This window comes from Colletes gigas, unplaced genomic scaffold (assembly GCF_013123115.1).
Source record: "Colletes gigas isolate AHSC1104 unplaced genomic scaffold, ASM1312311v1 Colletes_gigas_Sc00033, whole genome shotgun sequence".
In the NCBI taxonomy this organism is placed as follows: Eukaryota; Metazoa; Arthropoda; class Insecta; order Hymenoptera; family Colletidae; genus Colletes; species Colletes gigas.
This window is the reverse complement of record NW_025106662.1, coordinates 1912225-1935475: the sequence shown is the minus strand read 5'-3', so window position 1 is coordinate 1935475 and position 23251 is coordinate 1912225. Positions and strand designations below refer to the sequence as shown.

The window sequence follows — 23251 nt, the reverse complement described above, 5'->3', positions numbered from 1 at the left end:
TATATATATATATTCGAAAAAGCGCGTCAACGTGTTCGGTTTCACGCGTCTCGTACATCGTCGGCAGCCATGAACACGCGGTACAAATCATGGTAAAAAGGAATGATCATTCTATTCGATAAGGGCTACAAGTCGTACGCTACCGTGTGAAAAAAGCTGAAAATGGGGAACCGAGGGGGGGGGGCTGAAAAAGGCAGTATCGAGAATCGCTTCGTTCGGACGAACCAAGAAGAAAAAGATGAAAAAAAAAACATAGAAACAAAAAAGAACAGAGAATATACAAGTATATATATTCGGTGTACTTCCTAAGCGCTACGCCGCGGCAGAAAAAGCGAAAAAGCTCCGACGGGTCGAGTTTTCCCTCTGTCAAGCCCTTTAAAAGAAAAAAAAAAAAGAGAAAACGAATAAAAGGGAAGAGAATTCGCCTATCGAATGCTTGGTGTACCGTGGTTTAAAACACTAGTTCGATCCCCAGCAAGAATCGTCGCGCTGCGCCGGGGAAGAAAACCCGAAGAGGAACCGGTCCAGTCTCGAAACTGAATTCGTCGAAAACACCGAACGAACGGGAAACAACAGAAACGAAAAAATGACGGCACGAAGGGGCTCGCGCGCGATCTTCGAAACCGTGAGCTTTCGCAGCTTCGTTCTGCCTCCGCGATCGAGCCCCAATGAATCTAAAAACCAGCATGGTGCTCGCGTAACAGCCCATCGTGTGCGCGTGGTGAATGCTATTGTTGCACGAAGTCTCCGGTGGGGGATAGGAGAGATGACCCTGCGAGAGAGAACGGAGGAAAAGGAAACAAGGCGGAAACGGGATACAAGGAAACAGAATGACGAGTAGAAGCTTCAGGAGAGACAACTAGCTGATAAAACGGAGAGATCAAAGTGAGAGAGTACCAAGGGAGAGAAGAGACATAGAGAGAGAAAGAGAGCTGCAGCGAAGGGAGAATAATGAAAAACGATCGTGATGGTGCCGATGGTAGCTACGCAAGGTCTACTATCCGCGACCCTGATCGGTGATCCTGGCGGTTTTTAGAAGCGCCTCGCCGCGATCAGCGTTAGATTGGCGGCCGACACGAGGGCGGTGACGTTGTTGCTCGTATTCGTGACTCCCTGGGTGGTGGTGGGTCACTTCTTGCTCTTCTTGGTGGGCGGCTCCTGCGCGTCTTGCGAGTCCTCGGTGTCCTCACTATCGGTTGGTCGCGGCGTGTTGTTGCTGTCGTCGTTCTCGTTCGTGGCGAGGGAGTCGTTGGTGTCTTCGCTGGCCACGGCGACCGTGATCGGCGTGGCCGGTTTGTCCATCGAGTCCTCGGTGAAGGACGTGGTGGTGCTGTTCTCGTCGATGGCCGCCGGATCAATACTACCCGGCTCCTTTCCGTTCACCGCCACTTCTTGATTGCTGTCGTCCGATGGTTCCGTCGCCTCGCCGTTGCTGGGCGGATGAGAGTTACCGTTCTCCGTCGAACCCGGGATCCCGTCCAGTAACTCCGGTTTCATCTCGGACGCCACGTAGTGGGTCCACAGCGCCAGTTCCACCCTGTGAGGGCTCCATGTCTTGCTGTTCGACGCTGAAACGAACCGATCGAACGACCACCGTTTAGACACCGTTTATCATTTCGGTCGTTTAACCCTTCGACTACGTTTGACACGTGCGTTGAACGCTCGTAGGCGTTTAGCACACACAGTCAACTGATCAATGATAGGTGCTTTTCATAGTCAAAGGGTTAAGGGAGTATTCTAGTATGAACATTTGAAACAAATTTTTTTTCTTTTCTTGAGGAGGGTGTTTTTGTTTAGCTCTATGTTTCAAGAGTATTCATCATTTTTCTTTGCATAAAAATATTAAGAATTATAGGAACCCGGTGAAAGCCTTAGAAAATTTCATTATATCTTTATAAAAATATCACCGACGCGACGAGGTTTCCTTATTAGAGGTGATACAAGGAGAGGTTCCAAAGCGTAACGTTGACTCTTTGATGAGCTTTTACACAATGATAGGGCTTGAAATATTGAAGCTAATGGTACCCGGTTTTGGGAGCAGACGGTTAATAGTTTACGAGATATTTAATGTTAAATTTATGGTTTGAATGGCCACGGGCTAGCGTAACTGGGTCGATAAAGCGTCGATGGTCTTCTTTTTATCTCAGGCACGAATCCAACTGAAGACATTTTTTAAACATACAATATTCTTCTCGCATACATTACTGACTACAGTGGATCAAACAAGTATTGGCACACTCAAATTTTTATAAATATCTTTGTTTGTTGAAGTATTTTATCAACATCATGTATATCATTTTATGTCTTTTAACATACACTACTTCTATACCGAAGCACATTACTCAATATCAATAACAACGGAAATTATAAAGAAATAGCGAAAAATTTATCGTCAAGAAAGTATTGGCACAGACATGTCTGCAATTGTAGCTCTATAGTTTCTTCCTTTAGGACACTTCTTACACGATTTCAAGGACGCAAATGTAAACAAATATGTATATAACATTGGACTCTCTGTTCGATAGAGGTATTTAATTTCAGTATTCGTCTCATACAGGAAGGATGGTTGAAAAAACAAAAGAGCTGTCGATTGCAGTACGAAGCGAAATTATCTTTCTTCGTAAACGGGGCAAAAGTTATCGTAAAATCGGAGATTTCTTAAAAATTAGTTTCTCTACGGTTAGAAATGAGGAGTTTGCCACAACAGAAAACAGACCGCGATCAGGCCGACCGAAAGTTTTAACAGTGAGGGAGCGACGCGACATTGTTAAAGAAGTCAGAAGAAACCCATTTGTGAGTGCTCTCAGTTTATCTGTTTATGTCGCAACACAGTGGAGGAAGACAGTTAGTTCACAAACAATCCGAAAGGTTTTCCATTCGGCTCATATTTACGGTAGAACCTCGAGAAAGAAGCCGTTCATAAACGATGCCAATAAACAGAGACGGCTTGGATTTGCAGAAGTGCACATAAACGAGGATACTGAATTTTGGAAAAATGTAATATTTTCTGATGAAAGTAAGTTCAACATATTCGGATCTGATGGAAAGAAATATGTGTGGAGGAGATCCAACAGTGAACTGGAGTCGCGAAATATTCAACCAACGGTTAAGCACGGTGGCGGACATGTAATGGTTTGGTGTTGCATGTCATACAATGGAGTGGGAAATTTGGCTTTTATCGAAGGAAATATGAATGCTTTAAAGTATACCGACATATTGCGAGATAATTTATTACCAAGTGCTGCAAAATTCGGCATCGAAAGAACATTTGTATTCCAACAGGATAATGATCCGAAGCACACGGCAAGAAAAACGAGGGAATGGCTCCTGTACAATGTGCCAAAACAATTTCAAACACCTCCTCAATCGCTGGATGTAAATCCTATTGAAAATTGATGGTACATTTTAGATTTAAAAATTCGTAAAAGAAAAATTTCAAATAAGAATGATTTAAAAAAGGCGTATTAGAAGAATGGGCAAATATTCCACCACAACTACCCGAAAACTTGTGGAATCGATGCCAACTCGATTGGAGGGTATTATTAAAGCGAAATGAATGCATACAAAATATTAAAAATCTATTTAGTTTGTATTAATGTTAAAGACTAAGCATTTACTTTTTGTTTTCTACGCGTGCCAATACTTTTTGGACTATGCAATTTTCGTTATTTCTTTATAATTTCCGTTGTTATTGATATTGAGTAATATGCTTCAGTATAGAAGTAGTTTATGTTAAAAGACATAAAATGATATACATGATGTTAATAAAATACTTCAACAAAGTGCCAATACTTGTTTGATCCACTGTATGTAAACAACTAGTTTCGAATCCGTAGGATCAATTTAACGCCTCACCGGCCCAGCTGTGCTCTTTTGTGATCAATCAAGTCATACTGCAGCGGAGAAAAGAGAAACCGTAACTTTAACATTAACCCCTTTGATACCAGTAACAAGCTGTGCCCACTGATTTCATTTTATTACAGGAAGATCATAATAAAATCTATCTGTTGAAATCGTTAAAATTCGAGAGTGCAGTGTCAGGTAACTTCTTCGAAGTTCGGGACTAGTTATTTGCTATAATAATAAAAAGAAAGTATCTTTTAAACCTCCCTTTAACCTCGCGTTAGGCAATCGGGGCAACACGGTATGTTTCGAAGCGTCGTGACAAAGTGTTACAAGCTTTCTTTTTATTTCAAGAATAAAACACATGGAATCTTGTTTGGAAATTGATCTTCTGGCAGTAATTGACGAATCGACAAAGGCACTCACTTTGTTTGTTCAGCCTCTCGACAGTATTTTGAATGTGCTGGACAAAGTTGAGGTACTCCTTGATGGTATAATCGATGCCCTCGATTCCCGGTATTGCCATCAGGCATTCGTCCGCCATAAAAGGCGCATTCTCTGGCGACGCTGCTGCCAATAGGGCCGATGCCATCGTGGTGCCTACTCCTTTCAAATTCGAGAGGGCAGTGATCGCCTGTTCAAGATTTGGAAGCTTTTTGAATGCTTTTTTCGTCTCCGCCATTACTGCACGGGGTGTGTTCACTTTTACCAAGTAGTTCAGCTGGGGGTAAAACTTTCCACGCTACAAATAACAAAGCAGAACAAACACGGTTAAACGAAACGGCCTCGTTCTCACGAAAAATAAAAAACAATTCCAGGATCGCCTACTTATGAAATAACTTCCGTGTTTGATAAATATTTCGAATTGCAGAAAAAAAATTATCGTGTTAAAACATCGACTACCGTGCACCAGACATGAAATTTGGTCGCCATTTTCAATTTGGTTCTGTGAAATTGATTTCTTTCGAGTTTGCAATTTATTAGGAAAGTTACTATCTTATGCAGCTTCGCATTATATTACACAAAGTAATTACAGTCAAAGAGAAGTTAAATTCGATATATTTTGATCTGAATGTAATTAAAAAAACGGATCTCGTAATTTCGCAGTTTATTACAAAGATCTCTAAAAAGCGAGGATTAACGTCATTTATGATATCTAAGTAATAGCGAAGAGAAAGATCTCGTGAAGCAATTCCCTTGAAAGATTTATATTTACCCGTGTCAGAGTGAATGTAAAAATAAGAGAGCGCAGTTCGATTCACTCACTGTTTGCTTCCATTTCATCGTTTGCACCAGCTCCTCGTGGATGAGATGCGCGTCCTTGCCGCGTGACTTGATCTTCTTTGGAAGCTCATTCTGATACCTGCGAGCAGAAAAAGTTGTCGGACGGTCAGCGACGGGATCGTGTATGCGCAGGGTGCGCAAGATCACGGCTACTCGGATCGATGACGCAACCGCGGGAGAGCAGAGTGCAGGAAACAGAATACTGATTAAAAATGCAGGCGCAAGAAGTGGTTTTCCACCTACTGACAATCATGCGGGACGCCCCGACACGACGCTGGGAACACGAGCCAAATCGGGGACGTGTTCTCCAATGTTGGACTTTCCACACCCTATCAAACATGTCATCCACCCAAAATCTTCATTTTTTAATCGTTAATTCTGTTAATTTATTAGGGAATAGTAACTGCCAAATCGAGGATGTAATCTCTATATTTGCACGTTTCAAACCTTGTCATACATACTATTCATCGTTATTAATCATTTCTATCATTCATCAATCCTGAATTAATTAGTGGGAAATAACTACTAAATACGAAGCTGTATCATTCATGTTAAACTTTCTCAAACTCCATCAAACATGTCATCCACTCTAAATCTCCGTTTTTTAATCCATCGTTAATTCTATTAATTTATTAGTGAGAAATAACTGCTAAATTCGAAGATGTATCATTTATGTTAAACCTTCTCAAACTCCATCAAACATGTCATCCACCTTAAATCTCCATTTTGTAATCCACCGTTAATTCCATTAATTTATTAATGAGAAATAACGTCGATGTATCATTTATGTTAGACCTTCTCAAACTTGATCAAACATGGTATCCATCCACTACTTGCTTTGCTAAAATTATTTTAATACAGAAATCGATAACTAGACATAATATTAATCGATAAACACCAGTGATTTGTAATGAAAATTTCAAACAAGAAATAATTACGAGATTTCAAACAAAACAAGTAAATAAACTTTATTTTATTAAATTTTGTGTATTGCGTTTCACTGGTCGATTTATTTAGCTTAGACGATAAATTAAATAATAACAAATGGTACGTATCATTAAATTAAACTTTTCCCGTTGTAAGTGAAACGTGATTTTAATTGTCTATAAATTATACCGTTCAGTAGTCGCCTTTTGAAACATCGGAGAAATCAGTAAATGTCTAAAAGGAAATATTTCTAACATAAAATTCAAAACAATAGTATTCAAATAGTATTCGATGAATATTTTAATAAATTGTTTTAACAAATTGTCACTTATATTTGCACCTCCAAAGTTTTCGATTACACGACACGAGATCCTAACCCTACTTTGCAGTTGGTAGTGCAAGATTTAAAGAGCCGTGTCGCATCATCGAAGAGTAGATTCGAGAATTCATTTCGACCGGAGTACGTTTGTTTTAAGAACCTCGGTTTCGTTTACTCGAAACGACTCGGATCAGGTAGCGTTTCCTTTTTTCTCCTCCCTCCCTCTTTGTCTCCCATTATTCGGGTCATCGACATGGGACAAGTTCTCTGTTTCATGGAACGAAGACTGGATCCGTGAACAGAAACGAGCCACGAGAGAGAAAGAGAGGGAGGAAGATGCAGTCTCGCGTGGTTTTGTTGTAGGTACTTTCGAAGGACGTTCGGATCAGCTGTTTGGCCGAAGAGCTAAACTTAGTTGCGACTAGTTTGTATTTCATTCACATAATGTGACGCTTGGACACGTGTTCTCTGATTTACGACCACTCATTCTTGTCTTCGGATCGACGCGTTACCGGCAAATCGGCGTTATAAATTTTTTTTTTTTATAGTAATTATTTACAGAGCACGTTCGATTTATCATTGAAAGCGCATATTGAAAAATGTTAGGTTATAAATTATGTATCGTCGAAATTAAAGAATATACAAAGTGTCCATTTATAAAAATTTGAAAATCCTATTAAACCGGTCGAAAGAAAAAGCTGCACCATAAAATTATAATCTCCTACACTGTTTTCTTTAATATACTTTTTTTTGCAAATTTATTTTGATTCAGTTCTCTTTATTCTCCATACATTTCCATCATTTCATTAATTTTATAGACATTCCGAAATGTTTGGTAGCTTATCATAATATAAATATTTGTTTTTGTTCATTTATCATCATGATAGCGATATATAATATTCCATAAAGTCAACTACCGAAACGAATAAATTATTTTCGTAACGATAGAGGTGGATTCTGGTCCACTGTGCGTTCTGTTATGCGATTTCGCGACGCGAAAGGACTGTAGAGGCGAGAAGGTCGCGAATCGCATCGTTATTCAGCGCGATTGTCCCATAGAAAGTCCAAAAACAATCGTTCGAGTGGCACAACGGTGTGTTTCTTTTGAGCGCGCCTTCTTTTGAGCAACGTTGAAACCTTTTCAGGACGGTTGCTCGCACGCAACCATTTTAAGAGGCGCTCGCGCTGCTTCGCGCCACGCAACGCAAAAGCAACCTTGACACAATCGCAGCGCGCACCTCGACACGAGAGGATTATGTCTCGCGAGAGCTCTACGAGGCTTATTTTTCCACGTCGTTTTTACGACGGTTCTCCATTTTCTCCTTCCCCGTCCCTATGCTTCTTTTCTACTTCTTCTGGCACCTTTGAAACCGACGATATCGTGAATTATAAGTAAACTAGGACTAGACTCTCGTCGCGCAAAAAAGTGATATTCCCGAACTGTTTTCATCGCGTTTTGAAACACGTTCGTGTTGCTCAACGCCGACTCGAAAATATGCCTGACTGACTAGCGACGGCGTGACTTTTACGCGTGGGACTATTCGAATGTTTTATAATTCGAACGTTATTATTCGAATATTATTGTCTGTATATTTCAGCATACGAATATAATTATTAGATTATTAGAAGACTAATATTCAGGGAAGAAAGTATTTATATATTTGGCTTATTTGAATAACGCTGATATTTCTATTTAAACACTATGTACATCTTGACGTCATTAGATTATCAAGTCACGCATACGGATGAATTGGTGCGTTAAGCGGAGCCGATAATTTTTAGGTGATCAATAATCTACGTTTGTATAAATATATACAAATACGTTTATATATAGACGTACGTAAATAAACTGTCTCGTTTCCGTAATATGCATTACATCACAAGGCAGAGCACAATACGTATAGTGTGAGATGGTTTGAAACAGCTTACAGTCAAAGAACCTGAACACATTAATTTCTCTTTAATTACACTAACAAAAATAAGCGAATTAATTATACCAATTATCATTCACTTGAATTTCGACAGTTTCAAAATACAAATATAACTTGAAAGTTCTAAACCTATACTTTATATCGTACTGATGACAATAAAATAAATTTCGAACATTCGTAACATACGTCCCGTTTACCAGAGAACTATATTCACTCACTCTTAACAGATTTTCCACCAGATGTCGCATGTGTATGATGCACCGATTCGCGCAAGGGACCAACGTCAGATGCACGCGACAACGACGATTTTTTTACCGTCCGTTTGCATAAGCAAACAAAGCACGAACCATAAGATCATTAAATTCGTCCATTAGATACGTTATATTTTTTACATAAATACGAACACGTGGTACGATTGAATAAAAAATGTCAAGGATATCCCTAGACAGGGAAAACTAGTATGGCGGTCGGCGCGTTACGAGGAAAATGGACTTGAAAGTCATCACGGATGCGGAAACGTTGAGAAGACGGCAAAATCGTGACAAATTTATCGCGATCTCGATGGGCGAAGAACGACGAACGATGACCGTGTCGACGAAAGTCGATATTCGATTGCCAGCCGTTTGACCCGAATGTTTTCATCGCTTTAACGGACTCGTGAATCAGCAAAAATGTTTCCACGAACCTGAAGCTGTGCACCATTTAGCGTGAATAGCATGGGAATCGTGTTTTAATCATCCAGCACGATTTCTTCGGGTCGGGTTACGAAGAAATTCTTCGTTCAAGGTCGAATGCTCAAGCAAAGCGAATTCGAGACGAGACGAGATAAGCGTTTCCCATAACACAGTAAAATAGGATCTGTTCGAATAATCGAAGAAACGAAAAGACAATTTCGCGCGTTCCCTTAATTTGTCACTGATAAAAAATATATATAAAATTTTTCACACGTAATTACACGCTCGCTGCGAAGAATAATACGGGATCTAAACGCATACATAAGACACCGTACGTAAAGGTTACGCGCAAAGCAGAATCGTTTACACGAACAATTACAATCAGTTTATCTGTTGGATCGACAAGAATCATTTATTCCTCATCGTGAGACACTGGTTCTTTCTCACAGGAGGAAGTCGTGAATTGTACTCAGAGTTGTCCATTATTTTTTAATAATGGACCTTAAGAAGTAACAAGAAACGTACCTTTTCCGTTTTCGAGAAATCAATTTTTAAGGGGGGGAAAAATTTTAATCCCCGAGTATCGGCTATGACTGCCAAAATATTTAAAACATTTACATACCATATTTGGGGAATTTAATAAAAACTGAACTATGTTCGTTAAACCTTTGAAACTACAGGGTGTTTGGCCACCCCTGGGAAAAATTTTAATGAGGGATTCTAGAGGGCAAAATAAGACGAAAATCAAGAATGCCAATTTGTTCATGGAAACTTCGTTAAAAAGTTATTAACAATTAAATTCAAAAATTTCAAATCGTTCTGGAAAAATTATTTTCGTTTTGGGGGGTCAATTACAATCATTTTTGGTGAATAGACATACCCCCGAAATCCTACCCATTTTCTAGAAATTAAATCGAGAAGATGTGAAATTTTTCGACCGAAAAAAAATATTTTAAATCGTTCTGGAAAAATTATTTTCGGTTGCGGGGGTCAATTACAATCATTTTTGGGAATAGACATACCCCCGAATTCCTGCGCATTTACGAGAAAAAAATTTAGTACAGGCGGAACTTTAAACGTTAATAACTTTTTAACAAAGCCTCCATCAACAAATTGGTATTCTTGATTTTCGTCTTATTTTGGCCTCTAAAATTCCCCATTACAATTTTGCCCAGAGATGGCCGAACAGCCTGTATAAGCCCCCTATACGAAAGATAAGCTAAGATAGACTGAACAAATTTTTGAAAAATTGTTTTGTAACTATACGAAAAATTGATTTAATGTCGTGGAACATCCACGACGCACATTCATCGGTCATACTGTTACTAAATAATTTAATACTCTAATAATTTTGGTATTAGAATATTCTATGAGGTCCCAGCTATCGATAATATCCAGCAAATAATTTCGTGCTTATTTGTATATCGTTGGAATTTCATAAAATATTCTAATACCAAATTCATAGGAACATCAAATTATTTACGAACTATGCGACTAATACATTTCCACAAAATACTATACAATATTTTAATTTTCTTTATTGGGAAAATATCGAGAGGTGGAAAAAATTAATAATAAATTTCCGTACGATTGTGCATTATATTTGCACGCACACTCGACACAGGTGTGATATTTTGTATAAATACATATTCAATGAATCAATTTCTTTTTAAATATGAACCAGGAGGGTGGCCTTTCCATTACGCCTCCACAATAAAAAGGTGTAATTATATGAAACCTGGATTCATAAAATATTCCTGATGCGTAAAGTATTTATGCTTTTCATGCATTTAAGATATAACAAACAACAGCGCGAAATTGTATCGTTAATTCTTTTCCACTTCTCGTTATTTTATATTCTAAATATTGTATACTATTTTGTAGAAACGTTGGCGTACAGGGAAGGAGTGTTTTAATAAAAACAAAATAAACGGAAGAATAAAAAACCGAGTCAAGGGCACTGGAATTCAAACGACACGCTATTAAATTTACATGATTGTCATTAAGCGATTGAAACTTTCGTACGTTTAAGAATTTATTTTTCGAAAACACGCGTAAAAAAAAATAAATAAAATACTTAGAAACATGAAACTTTGAAGATTAGTGAATTATAGGAAGAATTTATTATTAAAGATAGCGCAATTTATTAATATCGTCTCGTATAAAATATTAGTCGCATCACACTTTCACTTACCACAACACACACACACACTCGAAACTCAAACGATTCAAACCGTTATTTGATTTGCAAACGAAAGGCAAAGAGTGTTCGAAACGCGTTCGAGTCTAGTTTTAAGAGAGTTGTTGATATATTGGAAGTTTCTGTGGTTCGTTGCAACAGGAAAAACGGTCACCGAGGTAAGACCACCATCCGCCACTACGAAACACATGGTGTTACACAACCGTGCATTACAGCATCAGAAAAATAAACGATCGAAAGAGAAACGACCGTGGGACACACGCAAAAACATCTAAAAAAAATTCGTGGGCCAGTCACGAAGCGTAATTGCACAGCATTATATCGAGGATATTCGAGAACTTCTACAATTCCTACACTGAAATACTATTTCGTATAAAAACTATCCCATAAACACCAAATTTTAAATATTGCAAGCAGAAAGTAGATCACAAACCGGGATATTCTACTGTAACCGTCCGTTTTCAATGTGATTTTTTAAAATTAAGAAAAACTAATAAACCTCTTCTAATCACAACGAATGCTATGAATAGACAATTTCCAATATGGCACCTTTTCAAAGAAAGTGATTTTTTAATATTAAGAAAAACTAATAAACCTCTTCTAATCACAATGAATAGTATGAATAAACAATTCCCAATATGGTACCTCTTCAAAGAAAATGCGCTGATTTTGTATACTATATTTTAGCGATAGTATTACAAAAATGGGAAGACAAGGATACTAATAATGAGATCAAATTTCTTTAGATTTAATATTGACTGTTGTAAATCGTGAGTATCGAATACAAAAAAAATTTGGAACATTAAGAAATAGTAGCAGGAAAGTTCTGCAAGAACGTTGCACAAAGCAGATATTGATGACATGGCGGCAGTTGACGCCGTGGAAAAGTGGCCTTGACGTAAACAAGGATCGCTGGGAACGAAAACAACGGTTCTTTCCACCTCCGACGGGCAAAGAAAATCACTCTACAACATCCTACGATAAAAAATCCGATGAAAAAAAATATGCAAATTCACTGAAGTCGTAACGAAACAGAATTTAAAAAAGTATCTCGACAAATGTTGCGCGCTCGATCGAATACCTTGTATCTGGTTTTCCCCGTAAATTCCCGTACGAAAATCTTTCGTGTTGTTTGAAATCTCAATAAAATCCTTGTTCCGATCCTTGATACAGAGACGAATGTACGTTCTCTGAAAGCATTCCACCGCGATAATTACGGTTATCGCAATCGTTCGTTCGATTACGGTGAATGCACAATAAACTAAATAACCGATCGATCGGAGAATCGTATTGAAAAGTCAACGGATACGTTGCAAAGGATAAAGTGGAGGAGTCTGATCGACTGTGTCTGCGAAAATAAAGCAGAGAGAAGGCTCTGCCTCCGTCTAACGAAGAATGAATAATTAAACGGTTAAAATGCGATCAGGAAGGGAAAAAGATTCCATTATTATTGTCCGATTCCGGGCGTCGTCGGAGAGACTAAAAAGGCTTAACGTGGAATTTAACGAGACTCGAACCTGCCTTTAATTAATTAAGGCAAACGTGACGCCAGTGGAATTGAAGCTTGCGCCGTGGAAACATCGTTGTCGTGAACGCTCGTCACGGGAACTATCTCCAATTCAAGCATTCGCTCGAATTTTCGCCATGTCGTGGAATTTACCAGGCTTCAGTCTCGCCGTTAGCCGGAAAATCGTAATCTGCTTGATACATAAATCGTACTTATCGTTTCGTGTTTCAAAATCCACCGCGACTCCATAAACGCGTTTTAACCGGCGGCGCCGCGGCTCCCGTAACACGTTCTTTTTAAATTCGAAGGTTATCGCGACGAAAAAATAACAATTATCCAAGGTACCAAATCTAATTAACTCTTTTACCTTGTATTCATTTAAATCGAATTGAATTTTTAAAAAATATCATGCGGAACAATTGTTTAATTTCATTTTGTACTCGCCGTTTTTAGAAATTTAGTCGAGCATAAGATCAAGCCTTCGTTTAAAAGCTCGTTTATCGAAGCTAGAGAAAATAGTTAATTTCAATATATCAAGCATATATCACGAACGTATAACGATTACAATCGCTAAGCGAAACATAATAATGCATGCATTGTCATGGCGGATGGAGAGTACTTTCGTTCTCGATACCAGTGAATACGAGACGGCTAACGTAATGTGAAATAATACGGAAAATTTCGTTGCGATCGTTGAAATACTGTCCCGTCGGACGAAAGCTCGTCGATGGCGGTTTCTTAATTTTTTACGAAGTTTTCAAACGTATGGAATCGCGATTTGTCACTTTTTTCGCGACGAAACAGGTAGAACGAGGATCGTTCGTCGTTGAAAAAGAATTGCGAAAATAAGAGTGGAGAAAGGTTCGTTAATCGTATCCAAACGAGTCGAGGTAGTTGTGTGAGCCGTGAAAGCGACGCCGGCGAGTCGCCTCTTTCACTGGCATCGTTGCCAACGCGACGGTCGCTCGAAAATCCGCTTTGCTATCGACCGAGATGTCAGAAAAATCCGCCAAGACGACCCATTACCGTCTTTACGTAAATCTCAAAGTTCTATCGACAATATTTGCAGACAGTGTATCAAAGAGCTCGCTAGAAACGAGCCTATAGTACGCGGTACGTAACGGCAACGTCGAGACTTCCTCGATGAGGTGGCATAAAATTCCCACGGAAATCGGTCGATACGATCGTGTTAAAAAATGATATAAAATTGGAAATAAAATTGGAAAGAGACGATAAAGGTAAGTAGAAGATTAGGAACGAGTCAAGAAAGACAAGAGTTAATCGAGTCAGCACGTGACGCGAGTTTTATGCGGATACTTTAAACGAGGTAGCCACGTATTTCGAAGCGACCGCTCTTCATGACCGTCGTCGATCACGGCAATAGGAGAGGGTAAATATACTATCTGGAATCGTAGCTAGTCTTGCGAGGGGGCCATAGGGGTACACATACAGCATGCGGTGGTAAGTAAGTACGTGATGGCAACTGGCGCGCCACGGGTTCATTGTCCCGTGTGGTGCCCGTGGTGGAAGCCCCTCGTTGAAAAGGAGGACCCGTGTATCGGGCGTAATATGTCGACGGTATACAGGACGGTATTTCTGAACTTACCAGTTGTCCAACTTGATTAGCTCCTCGGGTTTTTTCGTTTTGCGATCGGCCTTGAGTCTGAGGGCCTGCGGATAAAGCTTCAGTACGTGTTCGAACTGACTCGCAGTGCCCTCCACGAAGAAAGTCGCTGTGTCTTTCACGGAAGCCATTGTGATAACTGAGCTTCGAGGAACGGCCATTGGGGCGCAGCACCAGCGCCTCCGTGCACTATACCCGTCTCCGTCACTCCCCCTCAAGAGTCTCTGTCTCACTCCCTCTTCTTCCTCTTCTATCTTCGTCTATCAGTGTCTCGCTTACTTTCCTTCTCCTCCTTCTCTCACTCCTCGATGCACCCCTCTCCGTGCGTGCCACGGGAGAGGACCGACCACGCGAGAAATCCTATTTTACCCTCTGCCTCGTTCGAATTCTCTCGGTTTCACCGGCGGCGGTGATACGCGACACACGCGTGGGACGCGTTCACGATCGGCGCACACACAGTTTATTGGCGAGGAAGATCGTCGACGATACCACGCGTATATAAAGCAGACTCACTGCCAGTTCCTTTCTCTCACTCTCGTTCTGTCTCTTTCTGTGCCTGGCTGTTTTTCGATTTCCTCGAAAGGTATTCTTCACGCTTCAAGGACGAAGTTTTTTCAACGATAATTACTACGATGTCGGACGCACGGTGAAGAAGTTTACGCGGTACAGGACGTGGTGCAGAGCTACGAGGTCTCGTGCGTACACTCTCGTAAGGGAAAATCACCGTAGTTACACGCCGAGAACTCGCCTTCGGACCTCGTTCGACTGTCCCGGGTGGGGAGCGCGACTCGACGTCGCCAATAGGGAGCAGCACTGCTCGGCGTGTTTCGGACTTCTCTCTTCTGTGCCCGTTCCCCTCTCTTGCCCTCTCTTTTCCTCGTCACGTCCTTCCACCACCCTTATTATTTGTACCGAAAATTTCAACCGTTGCGTGCGGGTACGCACGCACGAGGATCAACGATACGGGCCGATGAAGGAAACGATGACAATAATACGTGTGCAGAGCAACTTGTGCTCCAACTTTTCGACTCGACAAAGAGGAGAATGTACAAGATACAGCAATGGAAACGCGACGAACCTCCTTTCTCCTTTCGAGATCACCGTGTTTCCCTCGGCGCCAGATCCTTCCTCCTTTTTTCCCTCGCTCTCCGAGAGAGCTTCGTACGAATGCGTGCGGATTCCCCGCCGGATGTCCGCGAAGTATAGACGGTCTCCCCACCTCTTAGTTTTCGTACACGCACGTATGCACCGATCTCCGAAGGAACTCTCGGAATACACTCGGGTTCTCGCGTACTTCGATCGTCAGCCGCGAGACTATACACACGAGTTCCGCAGGGTACGTACCCCTTTACGCTCTATTTACTCACGAACGTCTCTGATCCTCCCGTTTCTTAGGACACGCTGTACCGACTGTTTCCATGTAATCGTTCGTATATCTTTTAATACAGCACGAAACACGCTCCAGCGTCGGCTAAACCTCATTGACGATCTCATCGACGACCGCGACGACGATGACGGCAAGTAGACAACAAAGACAGCGATGTACGGCCGTTGTCTTTTTCCCCCGCGAAAAACGGCCTCGATTATGCTGTATCACACGTCCGCCTCCGTACGAATAACCACGTTCGATGACTGTGTACGCGCGCCTGGCTCTGCACGACTCCTCTCTCGGTGCTCTGTCGCTGTCTATTTCGAAGGAGTGTGTGCGTGTGCGCGCGCGCACTCACGACCGACCGAGCGAAAGAGCGGGCAGAACGAAGCTCGAAGCCTTCGCTCGAAAAACGGGAACACGGAGCGGTGCGCGCTTAGGCAAAGACCACGTATAGTCAATCGCTTGCTCTCCTCTGTATGCTGACTGTAGTGAAACGAGCGACCGACTGAGGGCAGCGCCTTCGCTGCCTTCTGCTCGTCCCCTTTTCCTCCTGCCCCCTCGGGACTCGGTACCACTACTAAAGCGCCGACCCTATCTCCCCTCTACGCGCGTTTTGCTCCCACTCGCTCTTTTTCTCTTTCCGTTACCCCTGATCACTCTTTCTTTTTCTAATACATAAAACGAAAGAACGAACGCCACGGATCGCGCCTTTATTATATAGATTTCATACTGAAATATTTGCCGTTCCGACGGCAAGCCGTACAATTTCTCGCACGACCCTACTTCGTGGACTCCCACGAGCGACACGGACGCTCGATACCTCCTCGCGAAGGCGCGTACCGTTCGCTCGATCGCGCTGGGTCGTCCGACTGGAAATCGATGCTAAAGTCGGGGTAGAGGCGCGCCAGTGGTGCCGTACCACGGCTGGCACACACCGTGTTCCCCGCACACAAATCGACACCGATGTGTCTGTCGGCCTTTACGTGCGCGATACGCCGTCGCTCACTCCGCAAGGTTAAACCGTGTGGGTAGAGACGGGGTTCCTGTACACGGGCCCGATACTTGTATGCGACGCGTCACGGCTGCCAGTACGCGTGTGCCAGAAGTGGCTCGCATACGCACGAAAGGGCATACGAAGAGACAGACTCGCAACCCTTGTGTCACGAACGCGTTGAAAAAGTCTGCGAGGTTTGAAAACTCCCGGAAGGATGACGATTGGACGACTGTAAAGCAGCGAAGGGAGGGAGCGCTTTTTTCATGCTTGTACAGGAAGATCACGAGACGGATGCCGGTGCCGTTGCGAAACGAGCGATTTCACAATTTTGTAAACGCGACGATAAACTATACCTCCGCGCTTACGAGCTAACGATACTCGTTCTATCGATAGCCGAGTCGAGACTCGATCGCGGATGCACGTCGTTAAAATCACGTTTATAGACATTTTAAATATTTCGTCAATGCGTTTTATTTGTTAGAAAAACGTTCGAATTTTTGCCTCTTCCGTTGTTAATACAAATTCGAAACTCGAATGTAGGAAATTTCGATTCCCGCGAATCAATTCTACCTTCATCCTTTGTCCTCGTAAGCCGTTAGCTTTGCATTCCTCCGCTCTTTTCTCACTGGTGTCCGTGACCGTCGTGCAAAATTGTAAGCAACGGGGAAACTTACGGCTGTTTTCTTCGAAACTTTTGCTACATACATGCATTTTGCGCGAGGGCTCGTCTGCTTACGTTCTTTACGTATGTGAGAGAACGATCGTTCTTTGTGCGCGGCATACGCCTATACCGCCATACCACATGCCGCGCTGTGTGGTAGAATGCTGGCGTATAATCAGTCGCGAGATGATGTTGGTGGGCGATATTGGTATACGTGTATATCATCGTGAGATCTCGCTTCGCCGGCCAGCCCGTAAGTACCATAGCGAACGCCTCACTACCAATGTCAGCATCACTACCACCGAAGCACTCTATAGTTGCTAGCCAGTCGGGTGTACTCGGGGAAAGTGGAGAGCGCTTGCGCATCGGTAACTTTCCATTGTCGCTGTTCCTGCAGAGCAAGAACGAAGAAACTTACCGAGAATCTTTGCAAAACTTTAGAATCACGAGTTAAAATGCTATGCCTCGAAATACTAAGAAAATGTAAAATTTTATCATTTTTCCTCTTTACGTTACGTCGAGAATATAAGCGGCATACAAAGACCGTCGTTTCATCGCTTCGGTTCACCTTCGATCCGACGCCCGTAGCGCGTTTGAAAGCACGAATTTTACCATGCATCCCTTGTTTCCTGAATCGAAATAGGGGTTTGGGCTTCTTTCAGAATTTTCATAATCTCACTGAAATTTATAACGCGCTATACCTGGATTAGGAGAATCGTTGTTTACTCAGAAAATGTTTAAAATTGTAGGGTCAGCGGTAAGCGAGGAATTTAAAGCTTCGCCAGGTATGCGCGCATGGACAATAGTGCAGGTAGTCGAATACCGAGTGTCGGGGGTTGTATCAGAGTACGGTTCGCCTTCGGGAGCCGAAGCATTCCTACAAATTGTTACTTACACAAAGTTTCGACCAAGCTCTTCAAAATTATATAATTATTATAAAATGAAAATATAAAATATTTCATCGTACTTGGAAATAAAAAATAACGCATACTCGGAAATCAAAATTTAAGTATAAACAGAATACGAGATTCCTGGATCGAGAACAAATTTAATTTGATAGATTTCAGATAAATTCAATGTACAAAATTATATCGCATTTGTGATACTAAATAACAAACTTAAAAATGTAAAAATGCTAAATAACAAATAATAAGTACTTTCCACATGAAAACTGAAATGTTCGACGAAACAAAAGACTTGCGCGGTTTCGATCGTAGCTTAGCCTCGGAAATTTGCCATTTACGCGATTTTAAATGTCCGTAGGGAGTGGAGGATCTCGTAATTAATACGCGGGGGAATATTCGGTGGTGAGAAACGAGCGATTACTGGGACTCAACCCCGTAGGCCTAGAGCAAGTTGCGGGTAATGTTACGGGGGACAGACAGAAGGGGAAGACGAAGAGAAAGGCCGGTTTTCTTCTGAATCGCTTTAGCAGGCAACAGAACCAGGCAGCCGGCTGTAAGCCCCGCATCATGGCCATCGACTCACCGTTATGTGCCGAGCATCGGTGAAGCCCTCGTGCCCCTTATACAAAAGAGAGAGGCCCGACCCCCTCTGTCCCTCGGGCGCTTGAAATTCAACCCCGGCACTGCCGTCCGCTGCAGGGTTGCCAGATCGTATTGCCAGGACGCGCGGTTGCAACGCGCCGTTATCGATGCTTACCGCACACCCGGACAATAACCTAACCTCAAATTCAGCTGCAGAACGAGCGCGGCTCGGTTTTGTTATCAGCAGCGCCGAACCGCAGAACAGCCCTCTCTAAATTGAATGAGCGGTTTTCAAAAGCGCCGAAACTATCCTTGAATATGCCTCTCAATGTATATATATATACATATATATACATATATATATATACCGTCTCGTTCGAACGAGAATTTATTGCCATCTTTCAATAGCCATTATTCATATTATTGAAGCCGTTTAACATTTACTTTTCTTCGATAGTTCGTTGGGCACATAAAAAATATTAATGGATAGCGTTTTAAATTAAAAAAAAAAAATACGCGAAAGATCGAAGAAATATGGTAATCCAGTTTTACGATGCAGTTCGCATGAATTTAAGGCTACGCCATTGTTGGCAACATACCGGACGCGACACCGCGTACATCACGGAACATATGTTCTATAGATTCTAGGCTTTTCCGTCGGTTGCTTCTAAAGAGCAGCTCGTAACCTGTTAATTATTTGTCGTCAGCAACAGGTCACACTCTCTTTCGTGTCTACGTTTTACCCGGAAGTTCGTGCGTGTTCGTAGACTAGTAATAACGTCACGCGCGTACAGAAGCCCCGTTCATTGTTACGTTGCCGCGGGTCACAATAGAATATTTACTTTTCTAATTTCTGTTCGTGTAAAAGTTTCGCGAAATAGAAATTAAAATTCGAAAGAATCGATCGAATACGGGTCACGAATAAATTGCTGTACATAGATTTTTCATTCGTTGCGTAGATATTCGAATAAAGTTTCAACCATCACTGACGTATACAAATTTAATACCGTGTACGCGTGATCTGTTTCCGTATCAATGATCACGAATACAAAAGTCACTTGCAGCGGAATTTTCTCGTTACCTATACTCGATCGCAACACGAAGATGAAAAGCAATAGCAAAAACAGTTATTAATAAGAAAGGCGTCGTTAAATATACCAAGACCTTACGGTGCGTGTTCTTGAGAAGCCTGTAACTGTACGCGAAGTTTAAATGCTGCGATCTCGGTGGATTTAAAACGCAACCGATGGTAGGAAACAATGAGGGAGATCAAAAGGGAGCGTGACTGGCACTATCGCGGTTGAAATACGCTTTGCATGCGGAGCTATGGCTGCGTTCGATTCGAACACGTGTTCTCGATGCGGTTGCTACACGACATTGTCGCGAAGTGACATGTGGGCCACGGCGCGCGGCGGAACGTGTGCGGATGGAGCATAAGGCCAGTCGGCCGAGGGACGGGCGCGGAGCTACGCTTTATCGTGGGCCAATCCGAGCGCTGTGACCTTGAGTAACTCTAGAGAGAGAGAATATATTTAGCTGTGAGCGGCTCCGAGCTGCTGGTGCGCTGCTACCTATCTCTTCCTCGTGCTCTAAAGTGTCTTCAAACTAGAGGCTCGCAGCGGCAGATTATAACGAGGGAGTCTTGCCGAGGGAAACTCCGGCCGCAGGACTGTCCCTTAAATCCGTGGTTACAAGGAAAAACTTTGCATGTCACGATCTAAAAAAAGAGAAAACGAGTTTACGTTTTAATTAGATCGCAAGTTTGATATTAACAAGTTTTCTACTTTTTTAATCCACTTGTACTATAATTTATTTTCTATTAAAATTTTTACGCTTTTTGTAATACTCCCGACACAACTATTATTTATGTAACAAGTGTTAAACACTGCTGTCGCCTTCCTTCCGTGCAGCTTGAAGTCTTTGAACATTCATTACAGCTCCGACCAAGTAACAAGGAGCAATTTGAATTCCAGTTGAAGCACGTTATGAAGCTCATCATTTGTTTCAAGGCTGGTCATTCGCCAATTTTTTTTGACAGACACGTGGACTTTCGAATAGTTTTGCTATAGCCAGAGCCATCCGATTATTCGGTGTTTTATTTTGGAATGTTGTATCGTGAACGCTAGGTGACGATGACGAGTTCGAAACCAGTTCTCCTTGGTTGCCTCGAGAGAGCGAGCTTCACGGGGTATTCAGGGTTACTCGCCCCAATTTCCGTGAATCTCTCGAGCGTTACGAGGCAATTGGGTATTCCCAAATTATAGTCGGCGCTTCCGACAACTATCTTCGTTGTTAATTTGTAAATCCTTCCTCGATTTGCTAACGAATCTGCTCCGAAAAAAAACAACTACAAAATCATCGCTCAATACAGTCAGTCAAGAAAATATTCGGGCACCAGTATAGTTTTGACATTATTGACTCTGTATCTTTTGTTTTTGAACAAAAGTGAGTTACTCTGACGTGTTCTATTTTTAATCAAGAGATTAATATTCGATCCATTTTAAGCAAAATAACTATTGGTTTAGTTAAAAGTATAGTTTCTCTCACCAATATGGTATCTGATTGCATCTCTCTTTTTTCAATTTTTCTTCTGTTTTTCATTAACTGGCGTTTTGTCCAACACCCGTATTCCACTAACTGGCGTCTTTTCCGCGAGGAAAATCGATTCGGTGTATGGGATACTAATGTGTTAACAAAGTGTGATTGCGAATGCTGCAGCCTTTATTTACTTTTTAAGTGCGATAAGCGACACGTATTACATGTAACTTGCACTGTTTGTAGAATTTATTTATCAGTGAACGATACGGCCCTGCATTAGCGAAAGGGATATCGAAGAGATCGATATCTTGGCTCACTATCGTCTAGCCTTGCGAATCTCGTTAAAAATTTGATCCCTGAGATCAATTAATTTCATCGCTAGCAGGAAATCGAAGCTCTTCTTTTCCAAGGAAAACCGGACGCTTTTTATAATTATTGAAAATTTATTATTCTGTCGGACTATGTATTAGGACAAAATGTAATCTGATTAACTTTGCTACGATTACTTCTACGAAGTAATTATATTCTAACCGCTCATAAATTATACTATAAATATACGGTATTTATACGGTTTAATGACTTATGATTATGTTTATTTGCTAATTATCATTGCAAGTTCATTGTAAAAATAATCGTGGCAAACGTAATCAGATTACATTTTACTCAATCAGAGTTGGGTCAAATTTAAAGATGAAATATTTCAAATACTGGTAGCCCTCCTACAACACGGCATCTTATAATTCGGTTTCGCTATAACACGATTCACAAATTGCGAGAACCCTCCTACAACACGGCATCTTATAACACGGTTGCGCTTTAACACGATAAGAAAATTGCAAAAACCTTTGTACAACATTGTACTCTTACAGCACTGGATAGCATGATTTTTGCTTAACATATTTAAAAACTAAATTACCTTAAAATAATGAACTGTAGTGACTTTACATGAAAAAATATAAACAAATTATAATTTATTAAATTAAGGTTGCGTTAAATTAATTTTTTCTTTGTGTTATACATACATTCATATTTTTCATAAAAATTAAGTTGCTTATGTAGAATTTAAAAAAAATATTTGCTTTTAATAAGTTTTCGGAACGTAACTCCCCTTTTTATACTGGCTCTGGGTCTCATGTAACACGGTTTCACACAACATGGCATTTTCTAGGAATCTATCTACCGTGTTATAGGAGGATTACCTGTACTGTTTGGTATAACAAATGCTACATAGTTCAAATAAAATACTATTTTAAAAATGTATTAAAACGAATCAAATATTTTACCACTTTCTGTTTAAAATAGTCATTTACCCAACTATGTGCTTAACACTGTTATCGATAATCTTTTAAGAATTGTCCGTATAATGTACCTGTTAAGATAACAGATTGCATTTTACGATATCTCTGAGTATTATAGGAAAATACAATAATTTCATAGCTAATTCGCAAGGTGCACAAGGAATACAAGGTACATTAATAAAATTAAAAAGTAGAGGAACGAATGAAAAGGAACTGACACTTGGGTCCAAAAACGATTCACCGATCTATCGTTAAAGTATTCGAATAGCCCTAGCGCGAGCACGGGTGTCAGTAAAGTCTCGATACGATCGCGCATCAGAACCCCGCCGACTATGGTCGGTGTTACCTTTTTCAAGCACGTAAATTCCAAACGACATTCAGACGTCGCTCCATGACGATCCGCAAATTCCTGGCGCGCGCGGTGCAACAAGTCCATCGCGATCGATCCTTCCCGCGATCGATCGGGCTCGTCGGCAACAGCACTCGAAATTTGCCGTGTGGATCTATTTACACGGAACCAATATGTAGTTCGGCGTGCAACAGGCAAACCGGGATTTCGCTCTCTTACAAGAGAGAACGACACAGAGATCGA

General features: G+C 41.4%; 1 protein-coding gene across 1 annotated transcript; it reads right to left on the bottom strand.

Annotated features, from left to right (window-relative positions):
* Positions 1-602: 602 nt before the first annotated feature.
* Positions 603-16316, bottom strand: LOC122402121. The gene is made up of 4 exons (XM_043404678.1): positions 14292-16316; positions 5110-5206; positions 4270-4585; positions 603-1568 (listed from the first exon to the last, which is right to left on the bottom strand). The coding sequence occupies exons 1-4, from the start codon at positions 14468-14470 to the stop codon at positions 1129-1131; spliced, it is 1032 nt and encodes a 343-aa protein (XP_043260613.1). The 5' UTR covers positions 14471-16316; the 3' UTR covers positions 603-1128.
* Positions 16317-23251: the final 6935 nt, after the last annotated feature.